The sequence below is a fragment of the Colletotrichum costaricense genome, assembly GCF_030867565.1.
Source record: "Colletotrichum costaricense strain IMI 309622 chromosome Unknown Scaffold_20.1, whole genome shotgun sequence".
Taxonomy (NCBI): Eukaryota; Fungi; Ascomycota; class Sordariomycetes; order Glomerellales; family Glomerellaceae; genus Colletotrichum; species Colletotrichum costaricense.
In genome coordinates, this window is record NW_026848249.1 from 931812 (window position 1) to 949179 (window position 17368).

The window sequence follows — 17368 nt, forward strand, 5'->3', positions numbered from 1 at the left end:
TTGGTAATAAGGAGCCCAACATCATGTCTTCGGGGAGGGTAGGTTGCTAAGCTTCTTGAAGCAAAAGGCGTCGAAAAGGGATGAGACAGAGGGTATGTATAGAGAGACCTTCAAAATCCATCTTTCCAGATATGCGCGCCTGTCAGATGCTGCTGGACACGTACGACCTTCGATGCGGATCATCCTCTAACTTCTGAAGCACCTTTCATTTCTTTCCTTTCGACAGATAAAGTGGAATGTGCATCTCTGTTCATCACACTTAGGCCGCCGCACGAGAAGTAGTCAGCGACAGCTAGTTCAAGCTACGGAAAGGATGCTGAGATGCAGCCTCCCAAAGGAGGTTTCTGCTGGTTTAGGGAAATGGCAAGGTGCCGCATTGAAATTAGTCGCCATAGCAACGTTGACTATCTCATCTTTCAGCAAAGACGTGGAGGAGGAAATGTAACCAAGAAACTACATCATTCAAAGTGTGCAAGTTTCTATGAGTGCATGAGCCGCCAGACAACCGCCTCTTGCCCTCGCTGCGCAGCCCATGAGAGTGGCGTTCGACCATATTGATATTTTCTATCGATGTCAACCTTGCCTGTGTCCATGAGTAGCTTCACTACTCTATCGTACCCCTCCTCAGCAGCCCATGAGAGTGGTGTCCGATCGTGTTGATCTCTCCCATCGACATCGACCTTACCTGTATCAAGAAGAAGCTTGACCACCGCCTCGTGCCCATGCTGAGCGGCCAATAAGAGCGGTGTTCGACCACATTGATCTTTTCTATCAACGCTGGCCTTACCCTTGTCCACAAGGAGCTTGACCACCGCCTCAAGCCCATGCTGAGAAGCCCAGAAAAGTGGTGTTTGGCCATAACGATCTTTTTTATCGACGTCAACCCTACCCGTGTCGAGAAGCAACTCGACCACCTCCTTTTTACCATGCTGAGTAGCCCACAAGAGCGGCGTTCGGCCTTGTTCATCTTCTAAGGTGACGTTGGCACTACCCCTACCAACGAGTAAGTTAACCGCCGCCTCATGCCCCTGCCGAATAGCCAGTAAGAGTGGTGTATAGCCATAGTAGTCTATCAAATTGACGTTGACCCCCAACACATCGAGAAGCAATTTCATTACCGCTACATGCCCCATTTGAGCAGCCCATGACAATGGCGATTGACCGTCATCGTCTCTCATATTGACGCGGACCCCACCTCTACGGAGAAGTTGGTAGACTACCGCTCCATGCCCTTGCCGGGCAGCCCATGACAATGGCGATTGACCGTAATAGTCTCTTCCATCGGCGTCGACCCGATTCGTACTCAGAAGTAGTGCGACTACGGCTTCATGCCCCTGCCGTGCAGCCCATGACAATGGCGATTGACCATATCCGTCTCTTCTATCGACGTTGACCTCACCATTCTGGAGAAGTAGTTCGACTGCCGTTTCATACCCCTTCAGGGCAGCCCAAAAGAATGGTGTTTCATGCTTTCGATCGCCTTTATCGCCTGGGTCTGCGTGCTTTATTTCCGCGCGTAGAATTGCTACCACTAATTCTACTTCGCCCGCCTCGACAGCCATCTTATATGCCTCGACTGATGCGACAGCTTTGTTCTCTTGAGGCAGAAGCATCAATGCCCATTCAAAATGGCTCTCTACAACGGCTGCGTCAAAGGCTGTCTGCTCGTTAGAGTCCGAGACTTCAACCATTTGCGGTGCGTGGTGAAGAAGAACCTCCACTGTTTCCTTATGGCCATTACGTGCAGCGACCAACAATGGAAAATTCCCGGAATCGTCCAGTACCTCCGCGGAAGCGCCATGTGACAAGAGTAGGCTGACGATTGCCGTCTGACCTCTTCGCGACGCCACAATCATCGCTTCATCCTCGTATCCATATTCATCTTCATCCTCAGATGTCCAAACAAAGTTCGTAGATTTGCGTGTGTTGCCACCAGCCTTGAGGAGTTCCGACAAAACTTCTAGAACATCGAGATCGACGTTCTCAGGCAGGTCCTTCACCGCAGAAAAGATAGCTCCGTCGTGCTTAACACCCTTTTTCAATAGTATTGAAAGAAGCTTTCTGTCCCCGTGGCGGATGGCATATGATACGAGCTCGAACGGATGCCCGAAGAGTTCCAGAACAGCGCCCGCTTCGATTAACTTGAAGATTACCTCACCGGCCTTCATCGTCGCGGCAACAGTTAAGGGCGTTTCCCCATCACGATTTTTCAAATCTAGGTGGGAAAGATAATTCCTTGGGTGCCCTCGGCCGTTGTCTTGAGCGACCTTGATGTTGGATGCCTCTTCTTGGAGCTGCCATTCGATGGACCGATCCAGCAGTAGTAAGGCCATGTCTTCGCGACACTCTCTGAGAGCCAGTAGTAGTGGTGTGTTCCCATCCGCATCCCTAACTTCTAGCTCTGCATCATTTTTGACAAGAAATGCGTCCAAACAGCTCTCTGAGCCGAACCCCACCAAAACGTGAAGGGATGGTGCCCCAACAAAGGGCCATCCCTTAGGTGCGTGAATGTTGTCAGGATCCATCACTCTCCATAGGCTCGCGATATTATTCAAGATTTCAGATTGCCGACCCCAGTGAATACGCGCAAGAAGATCTTCCTGAGGGATTCCTGCACGTTCAACTTCCCGAATATGGTGGAACAAGAACTGTGCTGTATATGGTATCAGCGGGAATCTCGCGAAGAGTTTAGGCCGAGGTAGCTGAGCGCCTTCTAAGACTTCTCTCAAAGTCAAGTAACTGAGACAAGACCGCGATATCTCAAAGTGACCAACCCCAATGGGAGATTGAAAAGAACAATCGTGGCGCGTGGTTTTGATAAACTTTCCAAGCACGTAATCCGCAACTGACTGGTGAACGAACTGAGCTTCCCGGTCCCAGTCCTCCCCATCAGGATCGTGTTGCTCCCAAACCTCGCGAGTTCGGAATTCTACGAGGCCTTTGGAGATGTGTGTGACAATTCTCTCGAATTGAGTCGCAGTATCTGTCCAGTTGTCGTGGCGTCTGAGTTGCGAAATAGTTGTGCAATTCTTGTCCTTATAATCGACGGCAAACGCTTCTCGGAGCTCGTGTGAAGACAATGGTCGTGCAGCAAATAAAATCCATTGGAACAGTTTTGTCATTTGGTACTGCTCGATAGGGTCGACGCCGCTCAAGATACCAGCGTACAACCCATCAAGAGCTTCCGGGATCGTTGTGAGTCTTTTGTGCAGACTCTCGACGCTAGTTCCAATAGCACTTCCATGCAGTATCGCGGCAACAACCAATATTGTCCATTGGAACCCTCCGTGAGCCTTCATCAAGATTTCATTCTCGAGTTGTTGCCGCTTTGCTACCGGTTGAATTTCTTTGAGTCGTTCTCGAACGACTAGCCTGATGTCTTCGTCATTTTTCTCCTCCACATGGATTGTTGACATCGTTTCGCATCCAAGGATAGGATAATGTCTCGAAGAGAAGCATATTTTGACCAGTGCCTTTTCGCGTTCAATATCGTCCATGAGGGCTTTGAAATACTTCAGTAAGCTCGTGGCATCATCTTCCCCAGACTCATCAAGGGCATCGACAAAGATTACCACAGGTTGCTTTTTTGTTCCCTTGGTCAAAATCTCGGACATGAAATCTTGAAGTTCTCTTTCGGTCCAATTCCATCGATTCTCTTCATAAGCCCCAAATCGTGCCTGCCGATCTTTGAATCGTTCGGTGAGTTGAGAGAGGTATTGTGGAAAGGACTTGAGCATGGAGTTAAGCAATGCCCGGAATACACCCAGTGGAGTCTTCTGCAAAGGGTTTCCCCGGCCGTGGATGAAGAAGGACACAACGAGTTCCCCGGACCTTCTGCGATCCATCTTTGTGACTGCAAATTTCATGAGAACTGACTTGCCGGTTCCAGGGTTTCCTTTGATCCAGAAAAGGCCCCGCGCACTATCCGACCAAGCTTGGTATTGCGGATCCTCGAGAAGCCAACCACAGGTGTTCTTTGTGGAATAAACATCGCTGTACCTGTACTCTTGTTCTCGAAAGGAAAGTGACCTGAGACACTCTGAGTTGTGTCAGTTGTTTGCTACAGTTTGTCCTTGGGGTCCATACCCTTATTGTCATCCGAAAGCAATATAGATGCTGCAAGAGCTGTCATTTTATTGTCTAGATAGATATTGGGATCTAATTACCCACCATCAACTTCAGTTTCGGGACTTCTGGCATCGGTTCTGCTCTGCGTATTGGTGCTCATTATTTCTCGTGTAACGGTGATGACACGCCTGTAGAATACGTCGTGTCCGTGGCTGTATTTCACCATCTCAGAGTGGTTGCGGTCAATCGGATGGCGTTGATTACTGTAGCATGTCGCTGAAGAGACATCAACTAAGACTTCGCTAGGTCCAGACAACTCCCACTTGCCATTTACCTAAATTAAGCGTAAGCAGGCACTTTGTTAGAGGCCAACCAATCTAGATGAACCTACTTCTACAGCCGTGGGAGACTTCTCCGTTTCGTAGAAGGACACAATTGACGGTCTCCTTGCACTAATCACGTTGTTGAATTCTTTGTCCAGGCGTTGGAGGAGTGCTGAGTTCCTGTTGAGCGACTCAAGTAGACTCCGGGTCGGCTGATTCTTGACCAAGAGAACGAGTGACTCGATGGCCAAGCCTTGATGAGGAACGCCAAAGAATATGAATCCAGAGATAGAATCTAGGATCGATGCATGCGCTTCGTGTATCTCTTCTTTCATCCTGACTATAGTCTGCACCAATGGATAAAGCAAGGATGTCAGTAGCTGATGAATTCCTTCTTCGGTGTTCATTTGGATCGAGCTGACCTCTTTGATAACAAGACCTCCCAGGCTGTGCCCGATAAACACTATGGGATGAGAATGCCCTGGGTCCTGTGTGCTAGATTAGCTTCATAAAGCAACTCGGATTACGGGCGCAATATACAACCTGAATACTTCTCAAATCAATCTGGAGAGCTCTGCCCAGGTCTGACAAGTTTTGGAAGGAGCTGCTCCGTACAAGTCGAGTGTCGTACCCATATATTAAGATTCTTGCATTTGGAACATCTAATGGAAGCGCATCTCGGAGCCACATGAAAGGCCCTCCTCTCTCCTTAAACGAACCAAATGCGTGCCCTCCGAGGCCAGACATAGCAATCACACTGGATCAAGGGTTAATGTCGCGTAAGTCGCCGTGAGATTGTCGTCAACTCACTCTACATTACAACTCTCGTCAACGGTACGTTGAAGAGGCGTGAAGCCCGAGAAGTGAGTATCGAAAATGAGTGGTGCCTTGAAATCGGAGTCATCCTCGTTCGTTAGGCTGACTACCCATTCATTCCTAGAGCGATCTGAGAAGTAATCTGGGAGGGGATTGAAGCGGAGAGTTGCGACTCGACTGTCTCGTTTGACAGGACAAATCGCAAGTGAATGAACAATGACGCTTGCGTTGGATTTGAGAGAAAGAACTTCCTTGACCAATACACGAACGTCAGCCCTGGTCTCGTATTCGCGGGGCAGTCCTCGTATCCTGAAGTTCTGGTTGTGATCGGTCGGCATGGTGCTGCTGGCCTCGCACCAGAAAACGAAGCCGGTGAAAGAGCGGAAGCGGGCGAAAAAAAAAGAAAAGATTTCTCCCCCTCCGTTGGCACTGTTCTCGAGGGTAACACCTCCTGTTAGGTGGCGTCCGTGGCTGGGAGACATTGGTGCTTCGGTTTTGACAAGGGTTCGCACTCCAGCTCAGCTTCGGACCTATCAAGGCGTGTTTGGATGCCTCAAACCACAAACCAACAACCACTGCATGCCGCCGCGACAACCAATCCCCCGCGCTGATTTACCTAGACCTGCTGAATACCTACCAGCGACTGATGAGACCTGACTGAGCGGTCGGACCGCAGCTTCTAGGATCATTCGCCGATATCTCCAAGATGGACATGCAAGAGTAAGCGCTAGCCTCGAATGATACGTGAATGATTGATTGGTTTTCTCCTAGGTACTCAACTTCAGCCGCCTCTATCAGTAGCTATGCCAGGATCAGGCAGAAGTGCAATTCACAGCTCTACGCCTGATCACGCAGCATGGATTTACCACCTCCTGACGCGCTGTAGCACAGCCTGTCAGGCCTCCGCTGCTACATGCCCTCATCTCACAGAGAAGGCTTCAGTAGAAGTGGAACAGACAGATCATCAGAGCAAGGAGACCGCCAGGACCGTCACAATTGCTTCAAAAATAAACACTCTGGAAGCATAAGAGATGTAAGAGCGACGGTAGGCGGGGTTTGGTCGGCGGAAGTATGGGCAATGTCACGGGACCAGCTGCGTAAATTCCAGCAGAGAAAATCCTGTTTCATTCTCAACCGGAACTAGATAACAGTATTGACGAATCAAATGGTCTAGTGAACTGCAGTTTCTTTGTTCACTCTCATCCTCTGCTCTCTCTTCTCAGACCATCCACTTGCGTATGATCGTCTAGATTTACGGTGCCTACCTTGCCTTGGCATGAAGTCAATGATGTTTACGATATCAACGACTGCTTATCTGCAATTCTCCACCTCACATATCCCGTACCCGAGCGAATTCAGGGGTCTTAAACAAAGCGGTTGCAAAACTTTAGGGGCATGGCGCAAGCAGATACCAGCATAGCCGAATTCTCAGACGTGACTTTGGTATACTGACGATACATGTGTTTAAATTGGGGAAAGGCAGGATCGATGAGGGAGCCATCCTTTTGCAGGTCGAGTCTGAGCAATCGAATCTCACCACCGACTTGGTGGAAAACACCAAGAGAGTTGCCGTAGCGGACGACCTTGAGCGGCCTCGTCGGTTCGGCGTTTATGGGCTGCCGAGAAAAGTCGTCTACCCATTCCAGGCTGTTGCTGGCGGCCTGATCGCCCACCTCGATGGTGGTAGTTCCCGGCTCTAGCTTCGGGTGGCCGTACATGGAGTCGTACCCGCACAGGGGCAGCGTCATGTACCAGAGCCGGCCCTGATTGTTGTCGTTGGAATCGACGGCGAAGATGTAAAGGAGCGGCGGAGCGGACGGGTCGGGTGGCTGGACGGCGACGGCACAAGCCGCCCGGAAGCCGTGGCTGCCCGAGGTGATGTTGAGGAGGGACCACCGCGTGTCCGTCGAGGTGGAGGTGAGCCTGCCCATAGCGGTGGCGCTGGTGAAGCCGAGCGTGATGACTCTCGATGAGCTCTGGCCGCTATTGTCATCTGGGAACGGGGTATATAGCGCAAAGACGGTAGTCGAGTTGTCGAGGTAGATGAGCTGCTGCGGTCCGACGTTTCCTGTGCCCCTGTTGTCTATTCGTGGTCCGTTTGGAATCAACACCGGCGAGGCGAACCAGTCGGCGGACGGGCGGTAACCGGTCAAGTACGCGGTCCCGCCCCGCGCAGGCACGGAGAAGTCACGGTCACCGGAGTCTTTGCGGCAGCAGAGTGCGGCAAAGCGGTCGTCGGCCCTGGGCCATTTGCGTTCGTCATAAGCGAGTTCGCGATACGAGTCGTTGGCGTCAGGAACCAGCAGATTATGCTCGATGGGCTGGAAGAAGGGCGAGACCGTGGCGAACAGCCGGCCGTTGACGTCAGGATGCTTGCAGACATGTGTGAGAAGTCGTCCTGCTTGACGCCGGCGGACCAGGGCTGGTTGGCCCAGTCAGTAGCTGGTCCCGTCTCAGTCCCCGCGGGCAGGCACGCAGCGGAGCAGATGTCCAGACTCGGGGCGAGCTCCAGCACAAAGGCCTTGTATCGCGGGTTCGAGGCATCGCTGCTCTGCTGGCCGTGGCTGACAACGACAACCATTTGCAGCTGGGCGAGGCCGTCCTGCCAGGTCAGAGCGCCGGTAGACTTGATCTCTATATTGTCATTGTAGTTGACCGGCATGGGCCACGAAGGCCGGTAGCCCGGGATCAAGCTGTATAGCGAATTGCTCAAGTTGAGCGGGTACGGCTTGCTGATGGTCGCGAAGTTAGAGCTGTTCTCCGCTCCTGCGTTGCGACGGAGATATCTAAAGATGAGTCTGTTCCCGTCCAAGTAGCAGAGCAGCAACGCTTCCGTGGCCTCGTCGCTAGACATGGTGAATTGTTGCGGACTAAGATCAGAGTCTTGTGTGTGCGCGTGTGTAGGTGAGTGTGGTTTGGCATGTGCTACTATTTTGACGACTACCTCACTGGTTGGCAATCAATATTGAACGGGTTAAGACGGAGTTTTATGAGCATCGCAGAGTGGCTTCGCCTCTGAGCTGACGGGGTAAAGAAAGGTGTCCTCTCACCAATACTGCGCTTTTCACTACGAAAGGCAGCTGGAATTTCACGGAGTGTTTTTGTCAAAAGTTAGAAGACGTCACGAGTGAGCTGAAAACCTAGCTCCGACGGCTGAAGACAGGGATGGAGTTGTGGCGCATCACTGCTTAGCTGAAAAGCTTCACGTCCAAAGGGGTAGACTAATTGTTTCTTATTCGTCTTTTGTGTGTGTTTGTCAACTAACTCATTCATCCAACCGTCATGTAAGTATCTAAGTCGGAAATCTCTCTGTCAAACACTTACTACACACCACTTACTTTTGTTACAGAATTGCAGAATCGAAGAGACGAAGCTAGCAGTCGCACATCGTCGGACTGAATTACGGTACTCTTTCGTAAATTCTACAGGAAACTCATGGATAGACCCTCAGGCGCTCTCGCCGTTGACGCCAATGGCCACGCCAGCTATTCTTTCCCCATCACCGTCCCCTCTGGTATCGGGCAGGGAAATACTCCCAAGCTCAGTCTGCAGTACTCGCAAACCCGCGATGCTGCCGGCACTTGTGGCCTCCGCTGGGCGGTTGCGGGCTTGTCTTCCATCGAGAGAGTTGCGCCATCTCGCGCGATCCGTCAGCACCCAGACTTTCTTGCCAGCAAGGAGGTGCCCGTTCCCTGGCGTCTAGCCGTCGATGGTGCAGAGCTCATCTGCTTCCAGGGCTCCTATGGCACGGGAGACGCGCGCTATTGTACCCAGGTCGACGCGGGCCAGGTCATCAAATCTCTGGCATCTGGAGGTTTCCAACTCCTAGATACTGATGGCCGCACGAAAGAGTACGGCACCACGCCAGACAGTCGGCTGCTGCCCGGTCAGTGGCGTCTCAGCAGTACTACAGACGTCCATGGGAACACCGTCACCTACCACTATTCCCAGTCTCCTGGTCTGGCTGCTGGAGGCTCTCGTCCGCCGTCAGAGAAAGGATCGTCGTCGACGTCGTCTACACAAGTGTCGTATATCGACACCATCCAGTACACCAGCAACTCCCGCAACGGCTACAAGGGCCGTTGTTGGTTGACTTTCCTCTACAACACCCGCCCAGATCGTGCCGTTGTTGTCCGCCATGGTCAGCTGCGCAACATTGGCTACAGGCTCGAACGCATCGAGGCTCGTGTTGGCAGTCCTGACAGCGCCCAACAGTCAGATCTGGCCAGGGCTTTTGATCTCACCTACACGTCGTCTCCTGCCAGCGGCGAGTCCCTTCTCGCCTCCATCACGGAGCGTGGCTCAAATAACAATGCGCTCACACCGACAACCTTCACATATACCGCGGCCGATGACTCGGCCGCCGGAACATCGCCTTTCGCCCAGGACCCGGCCGGCGCCTTCACCCTGCGTACTGGCGCCGCCCCTGCCGCTATCCTGCCCCTTGATACCACAGGTCGCGGCTACAGTGATCTCGTCTGTCTAGAGCTGCCTAGTCCCAGCGGCCTCTTCCAAGTGCGCACCTTGGCCGCGATGCCTTCACATCAAGAGCAGTCCTCTCAGACGTATACACCCCCAAAACTGCAGTGGCCTCACGACAAGAACCTCGGCATGGACGTTGGGCATGCTCCAGTTCAGTTGCCCTGGACAGACGTTAACAATATTCCCGATATCCTGGTGGCCGATCTCAACCACGACGGCCGTTCGGACCTCGTCATCCCGTACAGGAACCCCCAAAGGAATTCCCTATCCTTTGCCGTCCTGCGCGCCAACGGCCAAGGGTTCGACAAGCCCATCATCATCACGTCCGGTTTTGCCTGGCAACACGGCAGTCGCTTCTTGCTCGCCGATACCACTGGTGACGGTCAGATAGATATCTTGCAAATGATAACTGATCATGGTGCTCGCACCTACTCCCTTCGCACCTTTTATGATGTGGCCGCCATGATAACGCGGCCTAACGCCATACCCCCGTCACGCCAGTCGCCTGCGTGGCCGGTGCGAGGGCTTACTATCGAACATTTTGTCTTTCATAACGACACGACCTGCGCGCCAGCTCTCGTCCACGTAATGGAAGGTTCCGCCGGTGTTGGGTCTCGATGTTTATGGGTAGACGTCATCAGCATGGGCTCTATGCAGCACGATTCGGAAGGGCAAGCCTTCAGTCTCCTGGGCTCCCAGCCCATCCTGACTTACGTGCCCGAGGACAAGGTCCGGCGCTCGACGGCCGTCTGCGACGTCAACGGCGACGGCTGCCTGGATATCGTTGTCTGCACCGCACGCGTTGCCAGCTGTGGCGGCGGAGATACTGCAACCTTCACCATGACCACAACGACTTTTCTCCACGACTCCAACGGCAATTTTGCGCGGCAGGCCGAGCAGACCTCTGTCGTTACTTCGGCGAAGCCGATGGGCCTGGGCCGCGTCTTTGCCGTGAACCCCTCCAGTGCCCGTTTTGGTGGCATTGCGTACGCATACCCGAACGCCGACAATAAGACCTGGAATTGTATCTTGGCCGTCGGTAACAGTAACGGCCAGCTGGGCTCATTTCAAGCCCTCTCACAGCCTCTCGTCCAGACCGGCGGCGCCTCGCTGGGCGATCCCGCAGACCAACTACACCTGACGCCTACCGACCTGAACGGGGTGTCGCGCTGTGGATGGCTCGCGTACTCTCTATACGACAATCACGCCGCCGTCCGCCCCATCTACAATAACGTCCAGCTCTCTGACCACCTCCAAACCGTGACCAGTCCGATCGGTTTACGGTCCACAATCGAATATGGCTCCGCCACGCGGGCCGAGGTATACGAGTCTGGTGTCGATTACAAGACGTACCGTCCTGCAGACGACGATGAGAATGTACGCTGTATCGCCATCCCGGCCTACCTCGTGACACGCGTCCGCGAGGACAACGATGCCAGGGTCAATCCGCTTCCTTACTCTGCCAACTACGAGTACAAGTACCATAACGGTGCTTTTGACGTCAAGAGAAGAAGCTGGTCCAGCTTTGAGAAAGTCTCGCGCACCGAGACCGTGTCTGGCGTGCGTGCTCTCACGACTTACTTCCAGGAGTGGCCTCTCTGCGGGCTTGTCAAGACCCGCGACACGTACGGCAGCTCTCCAATAGCGCTCCAACGACGTATCAAGGGGCTGGAAAAGAGTCACCAGTCAACGTGGGCCGGGGACGAACTGATCCTGCTCAAGTCCGTCTCCAACGACTTCGAGGCGGTTAAGCGTAGTGGCAGACCCGCCTGCTACGTCGTCAGACAGACATTGAGAGCAAGGACTTACTTTGATGATTTGGGCAAAGTGGCGGAGCGCCTCTTGATGACGGAGTTTGGGTATGACGGTGAGTCGAGGGATAGGACGGTAGAGTACTCGTATGAGACCAGCGAGCCCACCAAGAATAAGACGCGGCTTGGAGAGCAGTGGAAGTTTAGCCAGTACGCTCCCACCACTCGGTTGGGCGTTCAAGGCCTTACCGCTGCCAGCAAGGTTACCTCCAATGCGGGAAGCAATAACTTCAGCACGTACTCTTCCTCCTCAGATCTCAGCCTGACTCAGTTCGTGTACAATGACCAAGGATTCATCACGACACAGCGATTGTGGTCCTCGGACTCTCAGCAGTTCGTCGAGTCCACCCTCGGATATGATGCTTTTGGCAATTTGCTGGCCGAGACCAGCACTACCGGTCTGTCGACGATAATGACATATGATGGCCTCTACCCCCAGTACGTCGTCGGAACCATGCTCAAGGGGACAGGCGTCGACCTCAAGACGGCTTATGCGTGGGACGCAAGGTACGGCGTGGCGACGGCTCACATGTCGGAGAAGGGCGTCATCCAGACCACCACCGTGGACGAGTGGGGCCGGGAGCGGACCAAGGCGATTACCGCTACCAAGTCCGACACGGACGACTTCAAGTGGGACGGAGGACCGGCCGGGACGAGCGTCAAGAGCCAAGACTTCGGCAAGATACTGGAGACTTCAAGACTCTGTCGCAATCAAGAGACTTCATACGCCACGACCGATATTGACCCGGTGACCTCGAAGCCGGCACCCACAAAGTCCGTGGCCAAGTTCGCCGGTCCGTCTTCTATGCCGGTGTTACCTGCCACCCACTTTGTGGACTGCAAGGGCCGCAACCGCCGCAGCGCGGAGCAATTGGACGCGGAAAGCAGTGGCGGCGGCGGCGTAGCCTCCAGCAGGTCGTGGGCGTTCTTCGAGTACGACACGGGAAACAATCCCGTCGTGAGGAGCACCTTATACGCGCCCGATCCCTCAGGCTGGAGTACCGCGCCCGACAACTCCCGCTCGACACTCTCCGTGTTCGATGCCCTAGGCAGAGCGGTGCTGCTCGTACGGCCGGCAAGTAACCCCAGCGACGGGTTCACGGCTATAGACGCCGTCTATGGCCGGGGCGGGTCTACTCGCACGACCCACTTCAGCACCGCCGCGCTGATCGGGGAGTTTTCCTCGCCGGTGAGTACCAGGTCCATCATTGAGACGGATTATCAGGAGTTTGCCAGCGTGGATGGCAAGGACAAGATCGTTCTGTCACGGAACGGCAGCGGCCAGGTCAAGACATGGAAGTATGATGGACGGGGCCGGCTCGTCGAGCTCACCGATGCGGGCGGCCGTGTCGAACAGCGCAAGTATAACTCTCTAGGCTGCGTCGTCGAGATCAACGACCCATATCAGAACCCGCTTAAGAGAACAAGGGGTCTGACACGCTCCTACGACGGGAGCGGCCGTCTCGTTAGGGAGGTCAACGTGCTTGGAGAGGCCCTGGAGCGAACGTACGACGCGATGGGAAGAACGGTCCAAATCGTCGGCAAAGACCTTAAGGGCGGTGTCATGCGGACCACGAGATTCCGTTTCGATGTGCCGGGCACCGGGAAGGGCTTGCTCGCCGGCGTTACGATCGAGTGCAGTCCAGACACAGTCGACGCGGCCGGGAAGTCGCGGGCGGTGCGGAAGCTCGAGTACGAATACACCTACGACGAAGCGGCGCGTAAAACGGGCCAATCCCTCAAGTTGACGGGTGATGTGCCCTTTTGGGATGGTTCCAAATCTGTTGTGCTCAAATCGGCGTGGACGTACGACAGTCTGGGCCGCATCCTGACCCAGACGCTGCCCGATTCAACGACGGTGAACTCAACCTACTCTGGACTTAGGCTGGCCCAGAAGAAGATGCAGGCCCCTCCTGTTGGCGGCGGGCAGAGCGGCTGGGACATATCTGCATCTACAATTGCATTCAGCGAGTCGGGCACACCTACAGCTTGGACGATCCGTGGTTCCGAGTTGGCTCAGGGCGGGTGGCACCATGAGGTTGCGTTTGACAAGCTGGGCCTGCCAACCAGAATGACTTTACTGGAAGGACAGGAGCAGGGTCAAGATAAGAGGCTGGTCGACCATAACCTGGTATATAACGCGCTCGACCAGGTAAACAGCCTTAACGAGAGTGTCAGCGGCTCATCCATCGCGTACGACTATATCGATCGGCGGCTGGTCGCGTCACACAGCGCCGAAGGTGTCAACCGCAAATATTCGTACAGCTCGTCGGGAGATTTGATAGAAAAGGACGGTATGTTGCTGAGCTACTCATCGGACGAGGATTCCACCCGAATCGAAGGCTCCCGGGATGGCAAAACGGTCTTCTGGTCCACTTCGGACGCTGCCGGTCGTCTGACGACGCGCAAGAATGGTGACGGCCCCGAGATGAGCTACACCTACGACGAGAATGGCAAGATGAGCTCTGCGACAAGCTCAGAGGGCTCATCAATCATGTTCTCGGATCACGGCCTATTCACCGTCGTCCGACAAGCCCCCGACGGGTCCATCGAGATCAATGCGGGCCCAGAGTACCAGGAGATTCTCAGCAAGGACGGCTCGAAGACCGTCAAAAAGGACTTCAAATTTCCCGATCAAACAGCAGTCACAGTCTGGACCAAAATTATGCCATCCGTGTCTGGGTCCCCTCCGATAGAGGACCAAAAATCACGAAAATTCCGAGTGCCTATGACGAACCACAAAGGGAGCATAACGCACGTCTTTGACGGCTTCGACAGGCGTCTGATCAGGCAAATCACTTACGACGACTACGGGCAGGTGATCAAGTCAACCGGGAGCAAGACTTCGCGCAGCTCTCGTGAGTTTGAGGGAGCCGTCATGGACGACTTGAGCGAGCTGCTGGACTTTGGCGCGCGCATGTACGACCCGGTTACAGGCCGCTTCACCACCCCGGATTCCATCCTCACCCTGCGGCAGACGCTGTACCCGGACGGCATGAACCGTATGGCTTTCGAGAATAATGATCCAGTCAACCATACGGACCCAACCGGGCATTTTTCGTGGATGTTCTGGGTCGCGATCGTGGTCGGGGTGCTCTTGATCGCGGCGTTTATCGTCCTTACTGTTGTGACGTTGGGCGCGGATCTTCCAATCCTTGCTGCGATCGGGTTAGGCGCGTAAGTAACATCGTTTCCTTTCTGTTCTCTTACTTATTTGGATCTTGACGACTTATGCCGTTTCCCCGAACAACGTTGACTTATCAATCTTTACCCTCTAGTGCGTCAGGCTTCCTGTTGGGCGCCGGCATGGCGTCGGTCACGTACGCGTGGAAACACCGCAACGTCACGGACGCGGGGACCTTCTTCAAGGGCTGGGCGGTCGAGGTAGCCATCGGAGGCGCCGTGGGAGCCGTAACGGGCGCCATCACGGGCGGACTGGGCGCGTATTGGAGTGGCGCAGGCTTCATGACCAAGGCGGCCGCGGGTTCCCTCGAGACGGCGGCGGCAGATGCGGGGCCGACGGCTGGGAGCGCTGTATCCGACATTGGCGACGTCGTAGGCCCCGAGGTCGCCGAGGACACCAACGCCAGTGCCAACATGATCGTGGAACAGGAGCAGGAAGCCGCCGGTCTCACGAGTAGATCTGAAAATCTCGTCGACCCGGACGAGCCGTTGATATCAACATCGCGTGTTGCGCGGTCCAATACCAACACCAACTATGGGACGACGGCAGCATCAGACGGAGCGCAGGGAGCGAAGACGTCGGCGCTGGCTGAGGCTACCGGCGGCGCGGCACGTCCCAGCCCGAGCGTTCTGGCCATGAAGCAATTCGCACTCCGTCTAACCTTGAACCCAAGCGCCAACGTCGGTCAGAACTTTGCTACTAACGCCGCTGATAATTGGGCATATGGCACTCACAACGAGGTGACCTCGCTGGACCTTGTGATGGACATTTTCACCGGCGCCCTCTCGGCTGGTTTGCCAGTCGCTCAGAACACGCAGGTGTTCAGGGGGGTTACGGCCGCCGTCGGAACCTGGGCGAAAGGTTTCGGCACGCTTGGGCGGGCGGGCCTAGGCGCCGCGGGGGTTAGCATTTTGGCGACTGTTGGTGGCATAGCACAGCTTGTTGACCAGTTTATATTTCATGACTAGATAGTTGCTTCTTATTAAAGTAGTAAGAAATCTTTCATTGTTCATGTTTATACGTACAATAAGTGAGGTGAATGACCAACTATTGGTTTCAACCATGCGCTTCCACTAGCATTGGACATACATCATCATATTCTATCGAAAGCTGAATAAGTACTAGGCTGGATTCATAGATCTGTGAAGCATAGTGTCATGATTTACTGAGACAGAAAAATCTCACGGGATCTCCTCGAATCCCAGTAATCCTGCCACAAGTCATCCATGGTGAAAAAATTGCATTCATTCTTCATTTCCACTCCCCGGCCTTTGCCCGCTTGCAGATTAGGAGCAAAGTCTCTGCCGCCCACTCGAAATCTTCCACCGTCAAGTACACCTGACCACTGATCCTACACCAAAAGCCGCCTGCGTAGAACTTAATGGGGATGTAAGTCTCATACTCAGCTGGCGTTAGTTCTTGCATCCATTTCGCGATGCCTAGTCCTGATGATGCGTCGACGTCGAGTTCCTTTAGAGATAGAGGAAGCTGAACATTGACGAAGCAGCACCGCCGAAATGATGCTGAAGAAGCGCCTAGGACTTCTGTGCCGAGAATCTTTGCCATTCTGTCACCGCCTCGAAGCGCAAGGTCCTCGCAGTACTCGCGAAGCTTTGCTTCGCCACCACAGACTCGATTCCGAAAGTCGAGTGCTTTGGGTATACAGCAGTAAGGCGTGTTGTCTGTGGTGGATATCTTGTCAAACAGTCTGGAGAAATAGGCTCGATGATCCATCTTGTCTCTCTCCTCTTTGATCTCGTAGCCCCATGATGTGGGCACTGTCGAGGAGATCATGTGTTGGTTCCGGAACGGGACATATAGGACGGCACATCCCCTCGGGACCATCAACCACCTAACTCGAAGTTAGCGTTACAATATTCTTCGAAGCGGTGTTGCAGTTTGGCTTACTTGTAGCAGTTGCTGATAAAGAAGTCCGGACTAACATCACCGAGGTGAGTCAGATCGATGTGACCGACACCATGAGCTCCATCGATGAAACTCAAAATCCCAAGCTCTTTGCAGGTCGCCACTAGCCTTTCGAAAGGAAATCGGGCTCCGGGGAATGTGAGAACTGTGTCGAACATAGCGAGTCTCGGCGTCTTTCCCTGACTCTTGACCTCGTCAATTGCACTTCGGAACCGCCACAGAATCTCATCATCGTCGATTGGATACGTTATGTCAATTGCGTATGATGAGAGCGGACGGTCTTCTGACAGTGATTGAATCGTCTTAGAGCAAGCACCATAGATGGTTCCGAAGTGAAGGATTGTATCGCTGGGTTGAAAATCCACGTTGCGAAGCACAGTATTGACTCCAGTGGTTGCGTTCTGAACAAGCACAACTTCGCCGGGATCCGCTCCTAGGAGCGATGCAACAGCTATCTTGCTCTCTTTGAGAAGCTTGAGGTAGGTATAACGTATAAATGTGTCTGGCCGCGCTTCGCTCTCGTCCTGCAATTGCCTTTGGTAATCCCGAACCTCTTTTGGGAAAGTCCCAAATGAACCATGATTAAGTGGTCGATAACCCTCAGAGAAAGTGAAGCACTCCTCTCGCATTTGAGTTCCAAAGGTATTCGTTAGTCCTGGCGACGGTTGGCCATCAAGAGACACCATATTGGCAACCGGCCAAACTAGAATGGCTGCTCTGGTCGCTTGTGCTGACTCTATTCAATTGGGACGGTAAAA

The 17368-nt window shown here is 53.8% G+C and overlaps 4 protein-coding genes across 4 annotated transcripts; 1 reads left to right on the forward strand and 3 right to left on the reverse strand.

The window, feature by feature from the left end:
* Positions 1-479: 479 nt before the first annotated feature.
* On the reverse strand, positions 480-4726 carry CCOS01_14483 (uncharacterized protein; the record flags this gene model as incomplete). The annotated part of the gene is made up of 3 exons (XM_060462626.1): positions 480-4039; positions 4171-4402; positions 4460-4726. 3 exons carry the CDS (start codon positions 4724-4726, stop codon positions 480-482), a joined length of 4059 nt encoding a protein of 1352 aa, XP_060307111.1.
* A 1845-nt stretch (positions 4727-6571) lies between these two features.
* CCOS01_14484 (uncharacterized protein) lies at positions 6572-8061 on the reverse strand (the record flags this gene model as incomplete). Its single annotated transcript, XM_060462627.1, has 2 exons — positions 6572-7629; positions 7704-8061. The coding sequence occupies 2 exons, from the start codon at positions 8059-8061 to the stop codon at positions 6572-6574; spliced, it is 1416 nt and encodes a 471-aa protein (XP_060307112.1).
* Positions 8062-8642: 581 nt separating this feature from the next.
* CCOS01_14485 (uncharacterized protein) lies at positions 8643-15652 on the forward strand (the record flags this gene model as incomplete). Its single annotated transcript, XM_060462628.1, has 2 exons — positions 8643-14677; positions 14779-15652. 2 exons carry the CDS (start codon positions 8643-8645, stop codon positions 15650-15652), a joined length of 6909 nt encoding a protein of 2302 aa, XP_060307113.1.
* A 283-nt stretch (positions 15653-15935) lies between these two features.
* Positions 15936-17296, reverse strand: CCOS01_14486 (uncharacterized protein; the record flags this gene model as incomplete). Its single annotated transcript, XM_060462629.1, has 2 exons — positions 15936-16536; positions 16593-17296. 2 exons carry the CDS (start codon positions 17294-17296, stop codon positions 15936-15938), a joined length of 1305 nt encoding a protein of 434 aa, XP_060307114.1.
* Between the last annotated feature and the right edge of the window lie 72 nt (positions 17297-17368).